The 23,224-nt window shown below is 34.8% G+C and overlaps 3 protein-coding genes across 5 annotated transcripts in view; 2 read left to right on the top strand and 1 right to left on the bottom strand.

Annotated features, from left to right (window-relative positions):
* The window catches only part of LOC113239205 (H(+)/Cl(-) exchange transporter 5), a 35,403-nt gene extending 26,471 nt beyond the window's left edge, over positions 1-8,932 (bottom strand). Inside the window, exons 1-3 of one of the 3 annotated variants that reach the window (XM_026476097.1) lie at positions 8,864-8,932; positions 1,837-2,005; positions 1,637-1,669 (exon numbers count right to left, since the gene is read on the bottom strand). In XM_026476097.1, the coding sequence (XP_026331882.1) occupies positions 1,637-1,669; positions 1,837-2,005; positions 8,864-8,932 (271 nt within the window). Of the gene's footprint in view, positions 1-1,636; positions 1,670-1,836; positions 2,006-2,594; positions 2,619-8,863 lie in introns of those variants that run through there. The other 2 variants (XM_026476099.1, XM_026476098.1) reach the window with 2 other exon arrangements.
* A 1,378-nt stretch (positions 8,933-10,310) lies between these two features.
* Positions 10,311-13,111, top strand: LOC113239229. The gene is made up of 6 exons (XM_026476139.1): positions 10,311-10,413; positions 10,570-10,662; positions 11,000-11,087; positions 11,163-11,398; positions 12,434-12,569; positions 12,659-13,111. The coding sequence occupies exons 1-6, from the start codon at positions 10,345-10,347 to the stop codon at positions 12,802-12,804; spliced, it is 768 nt and encodes a 255-aa protein (XP_026331924.1). The 5' UTR covers positions 10,311-10,344; the 3' UTR covers positions 12,805-13,111.
* Positions 13,112-14,967: 1,856 nt separating this feature from the next.
* LOC113239167 (large neutral amino acids transporter small subunit 1-like) lies at positions 14,968-19,906 on the top strand (the record flags this gene model as incomplete). The annotated part of the gene is made up of 9 exons (XM_026476038.1): positions 14,968-15,166; positions 15,478-15,580; positions 16,370-16,485; positions 16,767-16,892; positions 16,978-17,077; positions 17,419-17,587; positions 17,661-17,861; positions 19,219-19,368; positions 19,787-19,906. Coding segments are annotated over exons 1-9 (1,284 nt in total), but the record flags the coding sequence as incomplete, so codon positions are not given.
* Between the last annotated feature and the right edge of the window lie 3,318 nt (positions 19,907-23,224).

The raw sequence follows: 23,224 nt of genomic DNA on the forward strand, positions 1-23,224 counted from the left end.
CATAACTCAATCTCAACCGACTTGATTTGCCATTTTTTCCATAAGAGTAAATGAGATAATAGCGCAGTCGGCAGTATTTTACAGTGGCAAGGGAACTTGGCGGTGGTCTGCTTACTTCGTCGGACAAAACAGTCAGGCATTTTGTATGAGAAACTACGCATTGTCGCAATAAAAAGCGCTGGCGTTCCTTTTGTTAAAAACAAATGAAAGCGTTGTTGATGTAAATTAGTGCAAGTTATGATATGCTAGGCTGATGGGAGTTGCGACATGTGGACTAATCACAACTGGTCAAAAACAAATGCATTCCGAGAAGCGCCCTTTGAGAAGTTACACTGCAATCACTTGTAAGCTACCGGATAAATAAATCAAATGTAGGAAAACCTTATCAATTCACTGTAGGAATCTTTTCTCTAATAATGTGAATATTTTTTTTATTACTTTTTATTGATGTTCATCAGCAATTGTTACATCGATACATATACATTTTATATTGGTAAGGGTGTTTACCTAGATGCACCGCTGTTTAAAGGTGAAACACAGCTTGCTTTAAATTATACAGAAGTCTTAATATTACAACGTAAATATACAGGGAGAAAAGAACAAATTGAATGTAACGATAAAATAATAATTAGGATGTAAGTGTTAAGTGTAGATATCAATGTACTTCCACTGTACTATTGAAGGTAATTTTTTTTTAATCCTAGGAATCCAAAAAGCTAATATACTGTAACTCCATCCACCCATTTATTTAACTTTTGACAGCTCGAATTCTATAATATAATCAATTAGTGAAGTCATAATGCGTTTCTGATTCGATTTTTTTATAACAATCGATTTTATTTATGAAGAAGTTTTAATAGTGAATGTGACCGGAATCAAAAAAGAAATAATTCCTGTTTGAGATTGTGATGTAGCGTTTGACAATTTGTGTACCTACTCAAGAATTAATAATTAATGTTAATAAGGATCAAATGATGATTCCCGTTCATATGGAGAATAATCCGATGATTCATTATAATAAACAAGACTTTATTAGTATTATTTATAATTTATAAGACAGGTATGTACGAAAATTTATCAACTTGAATAAACTTTGTTACGTTATATGTTGACTCGATAAATATCGGACCTAAAGAGCTCATCCCTCCACTAAAATTAAAAATAAAAGAGTCCAGGAGGTATTGGATTTTTTTTGTCTATCCCAATTTTATTTTTAACTTCTTTTTATAACCATGTACAACCAAAATTCATTAATTTATCTAAAATATTTACTAACAACCCTGATTTACTTAGGCTATTTGTGTTGTCCTGTGATGTTGCAACGGTGTGCTTTGTTTTAGATAAACCCGCTTCGAGACTCACAGACAGCAGTAAGTGTCAAAATTATATTAAAAATAAATCCACTCTTCCCGTGTAGAGGCAACCTACGTGACATTGGCGGAATTGTGCGACACAGAACAAGCCACTAATAAATAAAAAAGAAGAACATACGTCAAACGTTAAATAAATAGTAGGACGGAGTATAACTATGCGGTATGTACGTATTTCAAGTATACACAAATTAGAAACATATGAGCGGTTAGGGAATCATGTACACAGAGAATGGAAACGCTATCAAATAATTCCTGACCCTTACCGGTGGAAGAACTGAAGTATTGAGCGATGTATGCTTGAAAAAAAAAACAATAAGTATCATTATAATTTAGGTGTAATGTCCGGGTCTAGTTTTGGAACGTAATCTTAACATTTGCTAGAATTATAAACATGTAAAAAAAAGCCTTGAGGTGAATTCAGAACTTTATTTGAAAAGTGTAATTAAAATAAATGTGTACTTACAATTGGCACTGGCAGCTGAGTTTCGGCCACTATGTTCATAGAGTTGAAATGTGCCGTGGTGCGTGGGGGTGCTGTCTCCAGCCTGCTGTAGCGCGGCCACTGGAGTTATGTCCACCATATCATCTTCGCTTGTAGAGTGCACCCCTCGCCCATTACTGGAATTCGTCCCCTGTGAGAAAAAAATAATTTATTTTTAATGAGACAGGGAAATAATTAGCCTCGTAGCAATTTCTTATTTCCTGCGTTTATAATTCGTATATCTTTATTATAACTACTTATCAGTTAATATTCCTTCAATTCGTCCTTACGTTTCATGTGGATATCATGCTGTACACGCATAGAATAAGTGCAATTTCAAGGCATGCAATATGGAACCCAATTACGTGGAACATACAGTAGATAACATAGGTAAAAAGTTTGATGACAGCAACTCGTTCATTGAAATAAGTGTAATTATTTTAATAAATTTCGTTTTTTTTTTAATCCCATGGACTTTGCCGTTTGTGCTGTAAGTTAAGTTTCAAAGACTGTCGTAAAGATAAACTAAGATAAGGTTACGCGGGGCCATTAAATTTATATTAATATACGCGGTGTCATTGGAAGCAGGTGGCACACACAACGTGAACACATTCACGTGATGTATGTAATTTCTTTACACAATACTTGCATTCACAAATTGAACCACGTCTAAAGCAACACTTTAATTTTTTAACAATAATATTTTCATTCGCGATATCACAAAATGTAACAAAGCACACCTAGTTTATACTTCACTGGGACCATAAAGGTGATTCACAAATACACGATCTTTATCGATAGGTTTGTGTGAGCAATATGATAATGGAATACGAATTTAAAACACCACTTGGAACTTGAGAGAGAGTAGTGATACACTAACTGAAAACGGCTCGGCGTATTGCAATGAAACAAAGATGGAGGCGAGGGGGTAGCAAAAATCAATACTATAGAGTATCGTGGCCGACACGGTGTGCTCGGCACATTACAGTTATCGTCTATCATTTTGCAAGCACTGGGTGGCGGGCTTATGAATTGTTTTCTAAATTATATGATTTTGTTTGAGGATTGACCCCCTGGGGCGAAATCAAAACCCCGATCTTATTATTATATTACTATGACTTAAGTATCTACACATCGAAATTTTAGCCTGACAGATAAATGTCCTGACAATAGTAAACAAGATAAAAAACATCTTGAAATATTCCAACTGTCGCATAACGAAGACCATATCATGGAAGGAGACTTACGAATCCAAGACTTGGATAAATTGGGGTTAAGTTATTAGGAAAGTTGTTGTGCGTGAGCAGCCGCAGCATATCCTTTTTGATATAATCCTATTATACTTTTCATTCAGCACGAAATTCGTAATTACCGCCGTTTTCCCACTATGTATGACCTAAAGACTTGAGTTTCGATCTGAGCTAGAACTAGGAATGCATGACAAGGTGATTTAAGTTTCGAATGGGACCGTCTTTTCGTTGATGGCATTCGAGATTAGTTCCGTAGGTCATTAACAGATTTCGTGCTTCAAGAGGGCCCCGGGTTTAGAGCGTCAACGGCAAATCGGCTAAGAGACCCCCACACTAGCGTCTTTTGAGAGTTAGCGTCTTGCCAACGCACGTACAGCGGCCACAGCGTATACCCAAAGTTCGGCACTATTCCGCAGTCGCCCAATGCTGACGCTTGAAATACGCTAGTGTGGAGGGTCTCTTATTGCGACAAGGGTGGTTAAACACGATCGTATCAAAGCGATTCCGCTTTAATAAGTTTGATGACTCCCTAAGGGTGCTGTCACATGGGACTTTGCAACTTATATTTCAGGGTGATGAGCGCAGTGACAGTGCCCCTCAGATCTTAGCGGCACAGCCACATTTATGGATAGGTGTGTCGCTTACCACCAGGCGCACGACAAGTTCGTCCCGTCCAGTCACTTGTTGTTATCATAAAAAAAAACTTCCTTTTTTCCTGCTTGCCACGTCAAGAAAACCCTTAACCGCCGAATCCAAACTCGAAAGTGTCAACCTTAATGTGCTCTAACTTGTACAATATTGGAAATGTCGGGACATTCAATTCTGTAACTAGTTATTGATTTGTTACAGATTAAGTTTCCCCGTTTTTGGAATACAAAACTACATCACGAAGTGCCAGGAAAAAAAATGTATATCATATCCGGCATCTATTTTGAAAATTCTGCTGGTAGAATTCACGGACCGTTTTAAACAAATGAAATCTACTCAACCTCTACAGGGTGTGATCGTATAGTTATTTGATAACTTCAAATGAATATTACATTAAAGTTATTTTTTTTCAAATCAACGCATGTTTTACGAAAGGAACGAGAGCCGATCGATCGAGCATCGACAATTACTCGATTTCAAAAAAACAGCCAACCTACTTGCGCGAGAGTGACATAAAGCGTGCGATATATTGCAATTCTCTATGCGGAAATAGTGGTATCTCGCGCAAATCGCCCCCTGTCATGCTAACCCTACAGAGCTCGCAAACCGTTTAAAATTTATGAAATAGTTTAAGGTCTACCTCAAACAAAATAATTGGGGTTCAGATTGTGAAAATCGATATATCAATTTTTATAAGACCAACTTTTTACAAGTTTCTTTTGCTACAAACAATATAAATCGGTTAATTTGAGTTTCTCTCATCACTCACGTTCGGTAACATTAGATTGAGTAGGTAACTTATAAGTCGTGGTGTTGTGATCGTATGTAAAACTTGTGGATTTTCGCTTGATTTATGTATGCACTTCATAGTGGATCGTTAAGTCACACGTCTGTGGCTGATGTGACACATGCGGCGGCAACAGGCTTAACAAACAGGATTCAATTCTTGGACTACTTGTTAACAGACTTACGACTCCGTGTTTCTTTTATTTAAGAGTCGATACTACCAGCGCGAAACCAAATTTTAAGCATTATTAATACGGTTCATATTGCTTGGGTCGAGCGGCAGGAGCGACACTCGCTTTATTTCAGAATCAATTTTTTTACAAACGAAACCATATCAAAAACCATCACTAAATATTAATTTTTCATATAATCAAACAAAAATAGAAACCGTCAATGCATTTAATTTACTCGGAGTACGGAATACGGCATCATTATGTGAGGAAATAGTGCAACTGTAAACGACCTCTTTATTAAACAAAAAAACTGCATTAGTATACTAGCAAATATTCCGAGAACAGAGAGCTGTGAACCATTCTTTAGAAAATACAAAATCTTAACTCTAACATCAATTTACATTTTGGAAATTTGCAATTTGTAAAAAGTACTCACAATTTTACACTAAATTGAAAGATGAACCCCGACGCCATACAACAAGATACGGAAATAATCTTGTAGTACCGGTATCAAAATTGGAATTGCATAACTCGAGCCCATATACAATGTCAATAAAAATATACAACAAACTGCTTGAGCACATAGAACAAGAAAATAAAACAAACATATTCATTAATAATTTAAAAAAGATTCTTACTAATAAAAACTACTATACATTGCAGCAATATCTAGACGATAAATTTCTGTAGCGTGGTTCTGCCTCATTCCTATATTGCCGTGCCCTGCAGGGTCCATACGTTTTTCTATGTACCTATGCTTGATGTAGCGTTTGCAACCGTGCAGTTAATAAGTGAATAAATAAAATGAAATGGATAAGAAATTGTTATTGTCATCTAAATAATTGTTACCATCTAATTAAAATTGCTGTAACACATAAATGTACAATTATTAATGTGTAGGTATATATGTATAATAATAAATTTTGAAATTGAGAAATTAAATGAAATTATAAAATTCTAAATAACTTGACGATAAACTACTATAATGAGCTTGCTACTGTAGACGATTAGTAATAATTTGTATTTTGTGTAATTGTTTATTTTATCGAATAAATTTAAATTCAAATTTAGATTTATTTAGAATTTAGGATTGACGTTGCTATGCCCTTACAGCGTTCATGTTTGATCTATCTAACGTAAACTTTAGAGGTAACTTTGTAATTTTATGTATCATGATTTTTTTTTTTAGGAATCGTAACCGTATGGTAATGAGTGTCTATCCCCAATTTTACTACCTATATATTTTTTCGTTGTTACGCGGGATCAACTAAAGCCATTTGAAGTTGCATACTCTTAATATTGAGTGTACTTCATTTTAGTTTGTCAATTATCGACAGTCATTCTGATTTAAAATATCTTAAAAGCGTTAGAGGGTATTTTTTTTATGACGGAAGAACAATTGTGTGTCAGGCGGTAAGATCCCATAACAATTGCCGTGCCACTAAGAGCTTCAAATCGCAAAGTTCTGAGAAGTTCTGTGGGGGAATGTCGTTGAGCCCGTCACCCTGAGACTTGACAAGTCTCATTGTTTTGTAATTCCACCAGCACCCTTACCCTTCAAAACCGGAACGCAGTAATGCTCCCGTTAGTGCTCGCCAGGATTTCCCTGGACCTCTTTCACAAAGAGCTCTTATGCTAATAAAATCGGTATAAAACGCGACCGTAGCTTAGTTCTACTCATATAGATTTCTTAGGTTTTCACTATTGTTACAAATAGGAAATGAAACTACGTTTTCGGGTCTAAATCATGGTTGTATTTATTTACGTCACAGCCGACAGTCAGCCGTGACTATGGTACTTCTAAAGGTTCCGAAACCTTTGTTTGTTTGAAAAAACAAATACACGCGATTCAGATCTGAAAAAATAGTTATAGGTTCTCATAATATTAAGGTCAACAAGTGCCTTGAGAATAATGAATGGTAAACCGAGTAAAGTACTGCACATCGCACTCCCAATGGCGTGGTTACACGGCGACGAAAACTACTCTAAAATTGAACTTCGACACACGCTACTCCGACAATATATTACTTCGACATTACTTACTTAGACACTACGCCACTCTGACAGTACGTTACATCGACATGAATTTACTCGGAGACTACGCTACTTCGACAACACACGACTCGTCTGATCGATATATAATAAGAAACCATTTCCAATATGGGTTTGTAATAATGATTTTTCTTATCAGAGTTCTCAAGGTTTATTTAAGAAACATCTCGTCTGTGATGTCGGAGTAGCGTAGTGTCTGAGTAAAGTAATGTCGAAGTAATATATTGTCGGAGTATCGTAATGTCTGAGTAAAATCATGTCGATGTAACATAATTGTCGGAGTAGCGTGTGTCGAAGTTCAATTTTAGAGTCGACGAAAACACTCTTTCAATCTGTTAATGAAATCAACAGTTGCGCGCTATAATATAAACCTTCGTGCGACTTTACATTTTTCTCTCTCTCTCGTTACATGTCTTCATGTGACTTGCCTGAGAAAGGAGCGAGAGTGCGGCCGCAAAAAATGTAAAGGTGCCATCTTGTGACAATCGACATTTACTCGATTTTGTCTGATCACATAATATGTTGACCGACAAAAAATACGATATTTATCGTCTGTTGTTACAAATTTACTTGTTTTGTTTCATCCCACGTGTCGATTGTCAAGGAGGAAATTAAAGCGCCCCCTGTTTTATGCTCTTTCTTAATCAAACACAGCATATATGAGAGTGAATGAAAGAAAATAGATTCAACGGCGTCCGTGAGGCTCGAGATAAACTGGTTTATTTAGGTTCAGTACTGGTTCGCGCGCTTTAAAAATTGTCGTCCAAATAACTGGTAAATTAACATATACATGATCAAAACTTGGTTTTTTTTAAAGGAGGTTTCAAGCTCTGCTAAATAATGGTGAGTCAGTTAGCAGAAAACGTCACTAAAATGTGTAATTACAACAATCTTTATAAATTGTTGTTATAAATTATCAATAGAGAAACAAAATCTTTTTATCAAATGTATTCAAAACTTTACTGGGCTGTAAAGTTTTTTTATTACAATAACTGACTGTAATGAAGTGCATCATTGTGGTATTTCATTGTCAAAATGATGTACTTGTGAAAAGTCAAATTTTCATAAATACAATAACATTATATAGAAGAAGGTCATTTTGACACACATCTTCGTGTGAATATACCCTTAATAAATGAGAATTGTAAAACAGTAATGAATACTGACTCTGGCAATGATCGCCATAATTTTTATATTATTCTTATAAATCTGATGCTGGCACAAACCTAGTGGCCACCATAAACAAGATAATAATAATAACCTTGATCATATATTTTCTTTGAATGTCCTAAGTTGACTTCCTCCTTGTATGACCTCCTCCCTTCCTGTGCTCCCTGTCCTATTACCATTAAATCCCTTCTTCTTTATGTGTTGCCTCCCTTTACTAACATTTCGTGTGATTTTATATGCTCTAATAATATTACGCTTTAGTCTATTGTTTTTTTCACTTCAGGTATATTCTCCACAACAACAATTCTTTGATGAGGTTCATCCAAAATGAAATACCTGGGTGCTGCCTTAACATTTGCATTCTTGATCAACATTAACTAACTGCATTCATCGAAACTGACACTGTTCCATGCCTAGTGGCCGCCATTAATGAAATAATAATAATTAAGTCAAAGTTATGTAAACATGTTACTGCACACAACTCAGTGCACAATTATCTCAGTATCTATTGCATGCATCTACTCATTCCACACTTTGAGAGCTAGCTTATGTCTCTATCATTCTATCATAAAATACAGAAGTTAACTAAAAAAATTTGCACTCAACACCTTCCATGTTTTACAATGATTCTTTGCTGTGACAATTTGTCTTTTATAATTCTATTCAGGAGTGATGCCATTATGCAATTACTCATTTATATAATGAAGTTTTATTATTTTCTATTGATATGCCTTAAAATGACTGTTATTACTGAGAACTGACAACTTTTATCCCTTGAAAATGGCTTAGTTATTAGTAAAAGTAGTACTGCTTTAGTTCTTCACCTGTTGATATACCATGATAATAATAATAAAAAGATATAAAATTAAATGGAACAATGGTAAATAAAGTACATAATGCATGTGTGTGAGATAATAAACACCTACTTACCATTTTATACACAGACTGATAAGTAGTATTCATTTTAGACCCAGAAGACTTCAATGGGAAGCGCTCCATGTTGATCACTGACGTAAAAAGATTAAGTAAGGATACGAAGAATCAACTAACTACGTTTAATTACCATAAATATACTTTGTTAACAAGTTTCCATACAAGGAGTCTGAAATACATCAATATTATGACCATAATGTATGAATACTGTAAATGACAAGCAATATTAATAGAAAAGATAGTGCACCAGATTAATATGAAGTATTAAGTTCGTGTAACGCCCCTCGTTTTTACCAATTGATGAGTGTTAAGCGACGTGAATAAAATTCCCCGTTTCAGTGCAATATAATGCCACCGAGTTATGAACAACAGAATTGCATACACACCTCTAAATTAAGAGACATTATTACGTTTTTGCAACGACAACATACGATGCAATCTCGTTTTTCTAATCACCAATAATAGATTCGCATTCCAAAACTTTAACTCGCACAATACGTAAAATAATAACAAACACTGTGTTCCATAAATGGTCAGTGCATATTTTATGTAATTACAAAATACTGATCACAATAAAATTAATAATATCAATCCACAAATACGCTTTCGACCTATTTTTTAATTAAATGGAAAACGTAAGCTAACATATTCAATAATTAGACAATGACAGACGAAGAACGGATGGCATCTATTGCAATTTTTTGACATTTATCGGCTGTCATTCAAGATGACTTTGGTAATTTTTTTAGCGGCCCGGATACATAGTGATTGTATATCATGAGATGCAGGAGGGATTCTGTAACCTTGCTGCAGGTGCTGAGCTGATAGACTGACGGATCCAATGAGCATAAATATGGGCCATTCACATTTATCCTTTTTTTGATGGAAGTCAATTGTTGAATCATTCATTCTAGCGTTCATCATTAAGTAAGTAATGCTGGGTTATGGAAAAATTTCGATTTTGATAATTTTACCAGAAAAATAAATATTTTTCGGAATATTTTTCCTGTATTTTTTTACCTATCATTACTTTTTCTGTTTTTCAATCATTTTAAATCTCGATTTTCAAGATTTTCTCTAACTTGCTTTGAGCTATTGCTTTTTAATTCATGCTAAATAAAAATTCAAAAAATATTTTTAGATGAAGAACATTCTAATATAAACCTTCGAATTATATTTTCCAATTTTTTCCAATTCTTTCCATTTTTCTGAAAAAAATTCACATCTATCTATCTACTATCTATTTAAAATTTTTCGGAAAATTACGATGCAAGAGTTTTCTTAACTTTGTATTGCATTGTATTTGTATAACTAACTACATACCACAAACTAGATCGTTACAAAGTATAAGTACAATCAGAACCAATATTAATGACCTATAAAAAAACTTGCTAACGAAGCAATAAAAATAAAAACAAAGATTTTAAACGTATAACTGCAAATTCCGTTAACAACCAACCATTTCAGCAACTGCCGCAATGTCGGTTTTAAAACTTTTAGGACTGCTTCTCCTGGTTCAATTTGAACATGTCCACACTAAATCTCTGGTTAGAACGCTAAAATGTTATTTTTTCAATATTATCTCATAAGAGCAATTGGCGGGTAACTGTAACAGTACGGATCAGCAAGAACTACAAGAATCCCTGTTTGTATAGTATTTTGTATTTACTCTATATTCGAAAACCTTTATACGTTTGTTTCAGCATCCAATTTTGGTTACACGCTCATCACTGGATTGGATGCCGAGTAGAGTAAATTCTTTGTATTCTGATGTGGGAGCATGGAGTGGGAAATTTGTAAGTATTTATATGATATATTGATCGTTACTTAATTGCATTACACAAATTTAATTGCTTTTATGACAATAATAATAATAACGCACACACTCAACATAGCCCCGCACTGGGGAAACCCTGTGTCGCGGGTGCCATGGAAACACATAGACGACCACAAATTGAACTGAAACTCACGACAGAAATAGATGTAGGCTACACAAATGTCTCCCGGCCTGGGAATCGAACCTGGGGCCTTTGCGTGGCAGTCCGGCATGGTAACCGTTCGACCACGGAGGCAGTTAAATGACAGCCCTCTAGCTTTAATTATTTCATTTACTCATCTAAAGTTGGTCAACAGAGACCCGTTATGGACGAAATGGAATCTGACGAGGCTTTAAGATTTTATCAATTCTTGAACTACCTCGATGGTGGCTCCTTTGGGACAGGTAAAATTTACTTAATTTTCATTATTCAGTCGTACATTGATTATAAGATTTTTTTAAATGTTTTTGTAATTTTAGGACCCATCGACGAGTTTGTCAATGCAATGTACAGATTAGCAGATCACATGAAGCAACTGAACAGTAGAGAAACCCAGACCAGAGGATTAAGAGAGCTAGAAGCCATAAATGGTGAAAAGGGCAATAGTATCAAAACAGTGTTGGAAATAAGTACAGTCATCGTGAGAAAAAAGAGGAAGTTCTTCTGCACGGGTGAAGTTAAGGAACCAATTGTTAATAACAAGATCTTGTGTAAGGTACGTAGTTAATAAAAAATCGGACTTTTTTGGTGCGACAGATAGCAGGGTGGTAAATAAAAATTACTATCGAGAGTTTGTTAGAAGCCCGAAGCCGGAAGCTGAGGGCTTTATGTTTCGAGATTTGTAATGTTGACCTCCCGTGCTACATACAATGTTTTTCATCACATTTGTGTGGAAATAGATACAACGATACTTTTGTTTCTTGTATGCATTGACTTACAAATCTTGTATGAATAAATATTCCTACACATTTTATTAATAACTTTGGCTTGGATACAAGTCCTTTGAGCCATGTCTTCGTTTAATTATGTTTCTGTAAATATGGCCGCCACAAAGAGGATAGGCAATTTGAGGCGGCGTGATTGGTTTGACTCAGGATTCCTTAAAACAGGCTGATACAGGTATTTTAATTCGAGATTCGTATAATTTCGCGTTTTAATCTTCGATTAAGGCACAATAGCACTATCCTATTCCACTTTAAACTAGATTTCACAAAATAATTGAAAGTCAAAATTAAACGACACTTTTCCCTCCAAAAGGCCCAGAGCGAATCCGCTTCACATCGTTCACAACACAACATTTACGGATTTTGCAAATGGCGGGTTTTTTGTTTTTTTGGTTTTTTCCATTGGAAAAGGCAAAGGCACTAACGCGCCAGCCATAACTGAAAGTACTTTCTTTCGTGGATTTAATTACAAAATGTCTTCGATAGTGCTTCTTACGAAATGATATAAAATTGAATAACTTTAAATTAAAATTCGCAACATAAATTTAATAAAACCGTGAAATAATTGAAGAATAATTGCAAATTTCATACTTAAATTTTTGCGAAAGTATTTATATGTATGTCGTTGAAAATATACGGTCACATTCGTCGATCATAGAAACTTTTTGCTTAAACTTGATGCAAAAAACCATAATATGAGTAAAAGAAGCCTGTGGGCATAATTTAGGACATTACGGTCGTCTTTGCCTGCATGTCATAGCACTGTTTACGATGACGTGTGATGAAAAAATTAATTATTTTAACAGGATAGAATTCTACTCCCTATCGCTGGAACGTCTTGCAGGGATGCTATTATGTATTGGCATCCTGACCTGACTGAAGAACATTATTGCGTTGGCGCCCTAGAATCAAGAAAACCTGTTCAAGTCATGGACATAGAGGGTATGAGTATAGTGTATAGTACAATATTGACATTTGTTGTAAACCTGCTTTCTGCTGAAATTTTAACTGTATCTACCCACTCATTTCAGGTGACATGTTCTGTAAAGGAGACGACTATTCCAAACGAGAGTATTTGTTGGCTTGTGATTTTTATGAAGATCAAGAGGCACCAGTAGCAGATTTGCTGCAGTACTATCCTGATCCTGACCCAGAAACCACTCCAAAATTGTCATAGCACACTTACTTACTTTAATAAAGTCAGCAGATTTTGATTACAAATTGTCGTAAAACAGAACATAAGTTTGTAACGCTGTGTGATAGGGTACACACGAACCTTTAATATACTCCCAGACACAATTCGAGCCATCTTGAATTGTTGTCCTATATTCCACTTAGTACAACTATAAGTTCAATCAGTTGGACTAATCGGACACAAATATTCCAATTAGTTCAACTAGGTACAACTTTTCAAAAAGTTGTTATTGTACGATAGAATTTTTTTTTCAAATTATTTCTGGCCATGGAAACAAAGACCTTCAGCCGAAAACATAAACGTTTAATTATATTTCTGTAAATATGGCCACCACAAAGAGGATAGGCAATTTGAGGCGGCGTGATTGGATTGACTCGGGATTCCTTAGAACGGGCCGATACGGGTATTTTAGCTCGAGATTCGTATAATTTCGCGTTTTAATCTTCGATTAAGGCACAATAGCGCTATCCTATTCCACTTTAAACTAGATTTCACAAAATAATTGAAAGTCAAAATAAAAACGACACTTTTCCCTCTAAAAGGCCTAGAGCGAATCCGGACGATAGAATACAAAAATAGTGTTATCATCGAAGAAAACGTTTCCCCCGGTTTTGTAAATCGAAATTCCCAACAAGGTCTGGAAAAGACGTTTAGTTTTCGGGAAATATTTAAGTGCTTAACAGAAAAATTATGTTCATTATTCAAATAATTTTGACATCTAAAAAAATATTTCGCTACAATGTAGGTCAATGGCTACTATTAAAACAACTGTCTAACAAAACTAGTGTCAAAATAATTTAAAAACAAGTGTCAAAACTAGACCTCTGCTAATTTCTCAGTGTACACTGTTCATTTATTAACACAAATATGGTATACATAATTATCATTATTATTATTAATTAACATAGTTGTAAGTACCCAATGTTACTAACAATAATATGGATGCAATTATCTGAAATAAATGTTTATTATTATTATTATAACAAAAATACTGATTGCACATCAATTTAAATGACCTCTAACAATAAAAGTTTTTATTTAATTATTAATATTAACCCATTAAGTCCCACTGCTGGGCAAAGGTTAATAAAAGTTATTTTCATTTTTTTAAATTATTTTCTGCTTTTTATTTTGAACTTTGGAGCTGATTTTCCTGTAAGCAATTCATAATAATGGAACTAAATTGAACCTTTACTTGCAAATACAAAAAAAATATTACGATTTTCAAGCATTAGACTTTGTTGCAATGTTTGTGTGCAATTTTAATTTTCTTTGTTGATCTTATTGTTTTGGGCAAATTGTACAATTAGACCATTATGTCAAATAAAATGGTGTTTCATTCCTATAGACTTGATACCTTTTAGTGAAATAGGTGTGCTTTTTCTCATAAATTTGTGGTCATACGTTTGTTGTATGCCAGAAATATTAGATATGTATTTAGATGTTAGATATACATTGTGATAAAATGTTATGCACTAATTTTAGTACATAATACTAAATTAATTTTCTTTTGATGTGCAATCAGTACTTTTGTTGGGGAAGTGGCATATTTGGTTGTGAAAAAACTTGCTTTTTTATCGAGCGGTGATACTACTTTTTTTTCTAGTTTCGAAATTGCGTAATTGTTTTTGATCAATCAAACATTGTTTAAGCTTAGGGCACTTAATACCGAAAATGCGTGGTGGCTCGAATTATGTGTCCGAAAGTGTGTAAGCGGGTTTACATTGCATTTCATTTCAATGTTTCTTGTATTGAGTTGGTTGAACGAGAAAACTTATTATAATATATTGGTGACTCCTTTTTAAAATATTCCTTGGTTGATCATTCATCTTCACGTAAATTCGTAGAGGATGGAGCAAAATGAAAATTGGATTAATTCGTATAAATAACCTTAGAGCTTAGAGGATGGAAAAAAATAAAATAGTCTAAGCCTTAGAGGAAGGAAAAAGTTTCCATAGTCTAAATAAATAATAGACGAACATTTAAACCATTGCTAAAAGAATAATGTAAATAGATAAAAATAGTAAAAGCAACAATTTGTCTATAAGGAAATATTAAAAAAGAAAAAACCGTTAATGAATAGTGTGACAAGTTTTAGTTTTTCAAAGAACTTAATAATTTATAAAATACTTGATCCAGAGAACAATGCCCGAAGAAAGCTTATCTCAAGAACTCAGCCTACTAGAAGGAGTGGCCGTTATAATGGGAGTAATTTTTGGATGTGGCATATTCATCACTCCGAAAGAAGTATTAGTTAATACAGGATCGTTTTGGGGATCAATCATCATATGGGCACTATGCGGAATGTTAGCTGCTCTAGGAGCTTTCTGTTATGCGGAATTAGGTAGCAATTTTATATAGCCTCTTATCGCCTGGATTTTAGCAACACACCAATAATATAGGCACATGATTTCCCTTACCCTGTATAAGGTGGATAAAGACATTGATTGTTAATGAAAGATTTCATTTTATAGAAGTAGTAAATCTAGATCAACATCTGAGTTTCCATGAGACTACACCAAGAATTCAATAGATCACGAAACTAGATACGATTTTTAGGTTAAAAACAGCCTAGATAATAAATGCTGTTTCTGTGCAGTCGTAAAATGTCACAAACTTTATTTATGCATCGCGCAACTTGGCTCTCTCGCACAGGCACGACTCTCGCCCGCGGCGGAGGAGATTATGATTACATATACGAAGCGTACGGGACACTTCCTGCGTTCTTGTACCTCTGGGATGCTGTCTTTGTCATTATGTACGTGTTGCATTTTGTATTGACCATTGACCATAACCTTTTGTAATTATAAGCTTAGATTTATTTAAAACTATACTTGTCAATTCTTCACTGCCTAAGTTGTGGTATGGGCGAGCTCGGGCCGAAGCGCGTGGTGCTGATATAAGCCACGCGTGCTCTCGCTCCGAACGTGTGGAGTTCAACAGGAGGGACGCACGATATTTTGCATCGATGCAATCGATTTTTTGGATCGTAATTTATCATATGCCTCTGAATTGATCCTCACGTCGGATCGTATGCTCTTGAATAGATCTCAAATCGTTTCAACATTAATTTCGATAAAAATAATAATTTTACAGCCTTTTTGGCTTCAGTCGTTTACGAACAATACGACTTTCATTTAGAACGATATAATGTCCAGTGAGAAAAGACGTTCTTGTCTGTGATGGCACAGAAGTTGCACAATCGCCAAATATTGTAGACTTACTTAAATGGTGCCAAACTGCTTTTCTAACAGGCCAATATGAAATAGGGGTTCAGAAAGAGATTGTTTTGTTTAAATTAAGATTACGATCTAGACTATTCGATTCGCCTTAATGTTGAATCGATTTATTTAAAAACTACATTGAAATGAATCGATACAAAAAATTGCTACCAAAATGAATCGATACCAAGAAACGAGTGGCGCAGGCCGCGAAACGTGTCACGGGCCGTGAGAAGCCGCTTTTACACACAGGATAGTATAGTGCATGTATGTAGTCCTTGTGGGGTCACTATGACTATTTATTTGCACATTTTGTTCAATTTCAGACCTAGTACAAATGCAATCATGGCATTATCATTTGCAAATACAGTCCTGCAACCATTATACCTCACTTGCCCTATAGACCCCTTATGTAAAAAGCTTGTGGCTGCTATAAGTATTTGTAAGTAATCCGGGACAGCCATATCCGTAAGAGAAAATTCAAAATGTATAGTTTCTTAGTTGTTTGTGTTGGTTGAAGATAGACATTACAATAGATACAATTTGTCTGGTTGTAAGTACGTGCATCAATGTAGGTTGGTCCCAATCATAGATTCCTTTCACAGTAGAATTATTCAATTACTGCCCCGCTGCTTGCACATTGTTGCACGCCGCGTAGATTTTATGTTTTGAAGTATTTTAGAGAAGCTATAAATTATTAAATACGTACGTAAACATTTTCAGGTTTTCTGACATTTGTAAATGCGTATAATGCGAAGCACACGACACGTTTTCAAAACATTCTTATTATTATGTTATTTGTTGTGCTCGTCTGCATTATTCTTGCAGGAATTGTGTGGATTGCTTTAGGTATCTAACTATTATAGTGAAAGTATTATAATACTATTAGTGTAAAAGTGTTTATTGCAAGTATTTATGATTTGTAGTATTACAGGAAAGTCCAAATTCTTAACGGATGGTTGGGTTGGAACGAAAGCCTCGGTCAGTGAATGGGCTGTAGCGTTTTTCGCCGGAGTTTTCTCTTATGTTGGATGGTAAAATTTATTTTAATAGTAGATACATTGTGTGATACGAATGAGACTCTATTAGAATAGAATTAAAATAGAATTAGCTTTCGGATTCGAGTTTGTGATTCCTGTGCCGTCCGCGAAACATACAATGTTTTTCATGCACGCTAACTTGACTATAATACCCCAAATAAAATCTTAAGGCCTCTTTTCTTCTCATTACCGTAACGAGGAGAAAAAAGGCCCGAAGGTTTTATTATTACCGATTACACGATTTGCGTGCAAGTGCGATGAAAAACTGATTAATTTAGTAATGAACCTTGAATTACCTTGTTACGATTGCTCATTCATCGTTTTTTTTTTCACAGGAGCTATTTGAACTTCTTGATTAAAGAACTGAAGAATCCATATCGTAATTTACCTCGAGCGATTTTTATAGCTTTTGTCGTGGTGACTAGTGTATACGTATTAGTCAATGTTTCATATATTGCTGTTCTTGGGCCGCATGTCATCTACACTTCAAATTCAGTTGTTTTAGTATGGTTGAGCAATTATTTGAAAAATCGTGCGATTTTTAAGGCGTAGAACTACACCCCTTTTCTATTTTTAGGATTTTACAGCAACAACCCTGAGGTTCATGAACTGGATAATGCCTTTTATAGTTGGTGTTTCTCTTTTGGGTGCTCTCTCTATACATATCATGATGTCATCGCGAATATGCTTCTCTGGTGCCCGCGTCGGTCACATGCCTGAATTATTTGCGCATATTAACATGAAGTGTTTTTCTCCAATACCTGCTCTCTCATTTCTGGTAAGATTTGTAAACTGTTTGTTACACGAGATGAGTATAATATATGGAAGATCGGATATGATACTGTGGCAGACCACGATGAAAAAGAACTTAAAACGAATTAGTACCTAATCTAATACTAAAACTAATATTGTATTAATAACGTAATTTAAACTAAATACTCACACATATGTATACATACTTTATTTACATCTAACAAATAAAATTAATAAGAAAAATCACAGTACAGAGTATTAAAAAACCGACCTCAAAAGTCATTCATCCCCTGGTTCGCCATCCTTAGTGGTGGAATATTTTCTTCAAATTTAAATGGTATCACTCCTGAGCTATCCTCTTTGCAACAAAAAAAGAAAAGGTAAGTTTTCTAGTTATCATAATTTTTTTACGCTTGTAATAATCGCTAGATGCACTATTCATATTTATGTGATTAGTACATCTTTCCCGTTTTGATTAAAAATCAATGAGTCATTTACATTTATCTGAAACTTTGGTCCTGGGGCAGAATGGGCGGGGCAGATTGAGCTCCTGTTGGGGTAGAATGGGTTAGGGGCCATTCTGCCCCATTCCATATTCCAAATTATTCTAGAAAAGCTAATCTTACACAACTTATTCCCCACGCTTGTTTTAGATCGTGCGAAATTACGTAAGAAAAACCAACAGGCAATGCTGGTCGACCAAACAGATGGAGCTTGCTGTGGATGCTGTCATAAAAAAACAAAATGGAGTACAAAAAAGCCAACGCTTCCTATTCCGTACCTAGCGCTAATGTATGCTAAGAAAAAGCTTCGGAATGAGTCTGCAGTTGTAGACAAATCTATTGGAAAAAATCACCTGGTTTTTACTGCAGACCAAGAATCAACAATTGTTTCACAATATATTAATGATAGAAATTGAAAGACGTCTAATTAGAGTTATAATGAATGAACTATGCTTGTTATTCCAACTTGCTGTAAAAATAACAGCAAACATCCCTTTAATACAGAAATTCAAATGGCAGGCGAACTTCATCGCGAGTAAAACACATTTTTACTTTTTTGATTTGGTGGCTCATTCTGCCCCATGGTACTGGGCAGAAATAGAAATTTCCACTTGTTTTTAAACATTTTTTAATATGATATTACGGTTGTTCTTATTGATTGTGCAATTATCATGTTCCTAAAACAATTAATATTTGATTCTATGACTTTATTTGTTTTGTTTTCTTTTACAGAGCCCTTAATTTGATGTTAAGAATTAGGGGGCTCATTCTGCCCTGGTTTTCTTTAACAGTCAAGAGAGTCTTTATTTGCTAGTGTATTTCAGCCAAGAATGAAGTTATTTACGAAACTACATCTCAACCCCATATTTATCTTTTCAGATGTTATTATCACTTGTAATGTTATTGCCAAACAGTTTGGCTCATCTTATTACATACAGTGTCGTTGTAGCGACGTTATTCACAACCATAACCTGCAGCATTGTAATTTATCTAAGATACAAGAGGCCAGAGTTGGAAAGACCTATAAAGGTGGTACATAATTAGCAATTTTTGTTTAAAGGGATCAGAAGTACTTAGTTATATTAAAATTAATTAATTTTATTAATAATCAACGAGCATTACTATAGTATTTATAAGAAGTAAGACCACTCGATTGATCCAGAGCAAAACCAAGTAACAAATTCCTGGAAAAGAATTTTTAACAGAATACTATTCTTATAGTAAATACTAGTAATATAATAAATTTACGGTTATAGTAAAATATAATTTAAGGTTATTTCAGTATACCTACTGAAACAATCGTAAATTATATTTTTTACCCTTCTGTGGGGGTGTGGGGTATGTTTGCGTTCATTGCTACTTAACATTTTTGTAAGTGCACTTGCGATACACTAATTGGAAACTACTTCAATACACAGTCAAATTAAATTGTAATTCTAATCGCCAGGTCATTTTGTGTTGGCCGATAATCTTCGTGGTGGTCAATGGTGGTATGCTACTTGTTCCTATAGTCAGCCAACCCGTAGCTATTGTCTCTGGTATCTTCGTCACTCTATGCGGATTGCCTGTCTATCATGTCTTCGTAAAACGTAGACCAAAGGTCGTGAGGAAATTTGCAGGTCAGTTATAGTACCTACCAAAGTTGTTGCGAACATTAGCATCCGTATCCGCGGATAATCTACGGGTGAATTTCACTTTCCGAATTTCAATGGCACTATTTGAGTGATTTTTGTAAAACCCTTTTTCTTTTCGTTTTGAGGTCTTAAACGTATGTACAAACAAGTTTAAGCAATGTCAATAATTATACTCACAGAAGTATTTAAGTGAAATACAACAAAAACTATGTATTATGTCCATCGAATGAGATTGCAGTAACACGAATGATTTTGTCATAAACATAAATGAGAAAGACGGCACAGTAATGAGAAATTATTATTACAACACACGTTTTATCGTTCACAAAAGAACATTTAACAACATTTAACATGTAACAAATATTTTAATATAACTTCTTGTATTAAAATTCTTCTCATCCGTGTAAGACCATCTATTTGTCTTTAAGTAATAAATAAATAAATCTAAATAAGTATTTTGTTAATGTCATTGTTTTCATGAAGATTGATTAGTTTGTTATAAATGTCACAAAATCATTGAAATAATATTTTATTACAATACCAAAGAAAATAGGAAGCTTTTGCATGTGAATACATTCAGTAAGGATGTAAGTAGGTTTTTTTTTAAATACGTAAAATCAGTAACCCCGCATCACATCCGCTAAGGTGTAAAAAAACTGTATCAGCATCAACCCTTTTACCTACGTACTACTAGTGATGGGAATAATAATAATAATTAAGGACGTTTCATGTGCGCAGGCTGATTAGCTAGTCCACGGACGGATTTGGAAACGGGTGGTGTAGCTTTTGCTACACCACCCGTTTTTAACGTTTTAAATGATTTTTCTTATTAATTTTTACAATGAAGACATTAAACATGTCATTAGCCACAAACTAGTTACAAGGTCAGGCTGCACGGTCGAGCAGATACGCTCACAAAGACTGTATTCCAGAACTCTACTCAATGGTCAAACCTGGACTTGAGTATGATTTCAAGGTCCTGACTTGAGCATTGAGTAGAGTTCTGGAATACGACTCTTATTGTACATGCATACGCGTACTTGCTTTGAAACTTGACCAAGTTGAGTAGACGAACCTTTATAATAATATACATATAGTCATATAATCATTTAAATTGTATTCTATATACTTTGTTAATTTTATTATAATAATTGTGTGTGTTTCTGCTGTTGGTTGTTCAAGTTATTATGGTGTAGGTTAATGTAAGTCCCTATTATATAAGTGTGGTGTTTTTATCGAGACTACATTTACGTTTATGACTAATACTTCCTTTTATTTAAACTTTTAAATTACTATTTCCTACAGAGGTGTAAATATCCTTTTTATTTTGTTTCAGTAATGGTCACACACATTGGTCAAAAATTATTTGTAACTTCCATTGAGGAAAGTTTCTAGTATTTTTTCTAATAAATACCGTGAAGATATGCTTTTCTATTAAAGTTAGCCCCTCAAATATATAAAAAACATCTTTCCAGTGAGCTTGTTTCCATGTATAATATCATTGTACCTTTGCATATTTCAACTCTTCTTCTACATCGATACAGTAGCTTATGTTGAATAATTATGTACGAAAAATCTGTTTATACGCAATATTTTGTTTTTTAATTGTAAATTTAAAAGTGAAATTAATAAATACATTAAATAAATAAATTAGTTAATTAATTTAAAACGTGCATCGCGTTTACGTCGTGTTTGCCTCGCGTTTGCATCGCATTTGCAAAGTCGCCGTGTGCAACCGCTCTTAGTGAAGTTAAATGACAAACACTTATTGTATAACTAGCACCTTAACAATGCATTGAGTTAAAAACCATGGTGATTTGATTATCATTTATTACAACTACACTACTTCAAGACAACTATTCTGATTCAATCACAATTAAATTACGTTACTTAGCGCGGGTATACACGTTCGATTTCGTGTCTGATGATCGGATCTAACTATCGGATCGGATTCACTCAATACCACGTCCGACAGGCGTCCGATTCTTTATTCTTTCGTCAGACTTTTTCTGAACTATTTTTTTTTTTTTTTTTTTTTATTGCGACTCGACAAAATGACTGCACCGCGCCTGATGGAAAGTGCGAATACAGTCCAGAGATGAGAGTAACGGATGGAAAACACAAATATCTTCACTCCGTCACTATCAATTTGCCGGTCTGGCCAAATGCACTGGATGTACACCAACTGATCCCTGAACGCGATTCGCAAAAGCGTTTCACTGTGGAGGGTTTTCCGCCGTGTGTACTGTGGTCGCTATCCAGTCGGCACAGAGCCTACCACAATGCTAAGCAGATGGACACTTGTGACGCCCTCGGTCGCCTCTTACGACCCCCACGGGCATGTATGGGGAGGCGACAATGTATTCTTAAGCCGTCGCCCCACGGCTAGAAAACTAACAGCAGTGTTGCCAATTTATGAAGAATTCCCCAAATGCAGGGAATTTTAACTCAACAACTCGTTTGGGGATTTTGAGTGGATTACGCTATGTAGGGAAAATGCCCTCGTATTCTAGAATTTTGTAATATTTTTGTTACATTGATAAAAAGATTATTTATTTCTTTGTTTATGAATGATATTGATATTTTTATATAGCAACGTTTATAATAGATTTATTAACAAACCGCCTATATGTATAAAATTATTCAGCAGATTTAGAATCACTTTATCTTGTATTGTAAAATTACTACTATTATCAGTCACCGACAAGAGCCTGGCTCTTCAATAGGATGACGATGATCAGTCGGTGCGTGTTGACCGTGCGACTCTTGCTCGCGTTTTGACCGGTCCCCGGTGTGAAAAAAAAAAAAAGCTATTGCCAAACAAAGCCTAGCAGTAGGTATTTTCAAGGACTATCCACACACATCAGGGCCGTGCCCGAGACGTGGACGGGGCGTGCTAGTTTGTGTGAACTGCGTGCCCGTACCGGCGCTGGCCTTGGCCTGGACACGGACGAGTTCTTATACACAACGGAAAGAATTTAGAGACAACTACTATTAAAAACAACTATTATAATTAGTAATCTTAGTAAATTCTGGAATATTCGACAATATCAACTATCACATACTTTTCTCTGATTACAATGTAAGTAACTAAAGCACTTGTGTTATGGAAATCTGAAACAACGAGCTTGACAGTTTGGACTTTGTACCGTTCTTATTGCAAGCGGCATAGAGTTAAATTTAAACCTTTAATGTCAAGCTTCCTGCTATTGACACTGTACTAACAGTAATAGCTTTCCGTGGCTATTTTA

Source organism: Hyposmocoma kahamanoa, unplaced genomic scaffold (assembly GCF_003589595.1).
Source record: "Hyposmocoma kahamanoa isolate Upper Pololo Valley unplaced genomic scaffold, ASM358959v1 99702, whole genome shotgun sequence".
Taxonomy (NCBI): domain Eukaryota; kingdom Metazoa; phylum Arthropoda; class Insecta; order Lepidoptera; family Cosmopterigidae; genus Hyposmocoma; species Hyposmocoma kahamanoa.

Bases quoted from the DNA above. Each gene is read 5' to 3' on its own strand.
- LOC113239229 (XM_026476139.1), top strand. From the start codon at position 10,345: ATGTCGGTTTTAAAACTTTTAGGACTGCTTCTCCTGGTTCAATTTGAA. The intron at 10,414-10,569 runs GTTAGAACGCTA...CGTTTGTTTCAG, and splicing joins ATGTCCACACTAAATCTCTG to CATCCAATTTTGGTTACACG. The intron at 10,663-10,999 runs GTAAGTATTTAT...GTTGGTCAACAG, and splicing joins GAGCATGGAGTGGGAAATTT to AGACCCGTTATGGACGAAAT.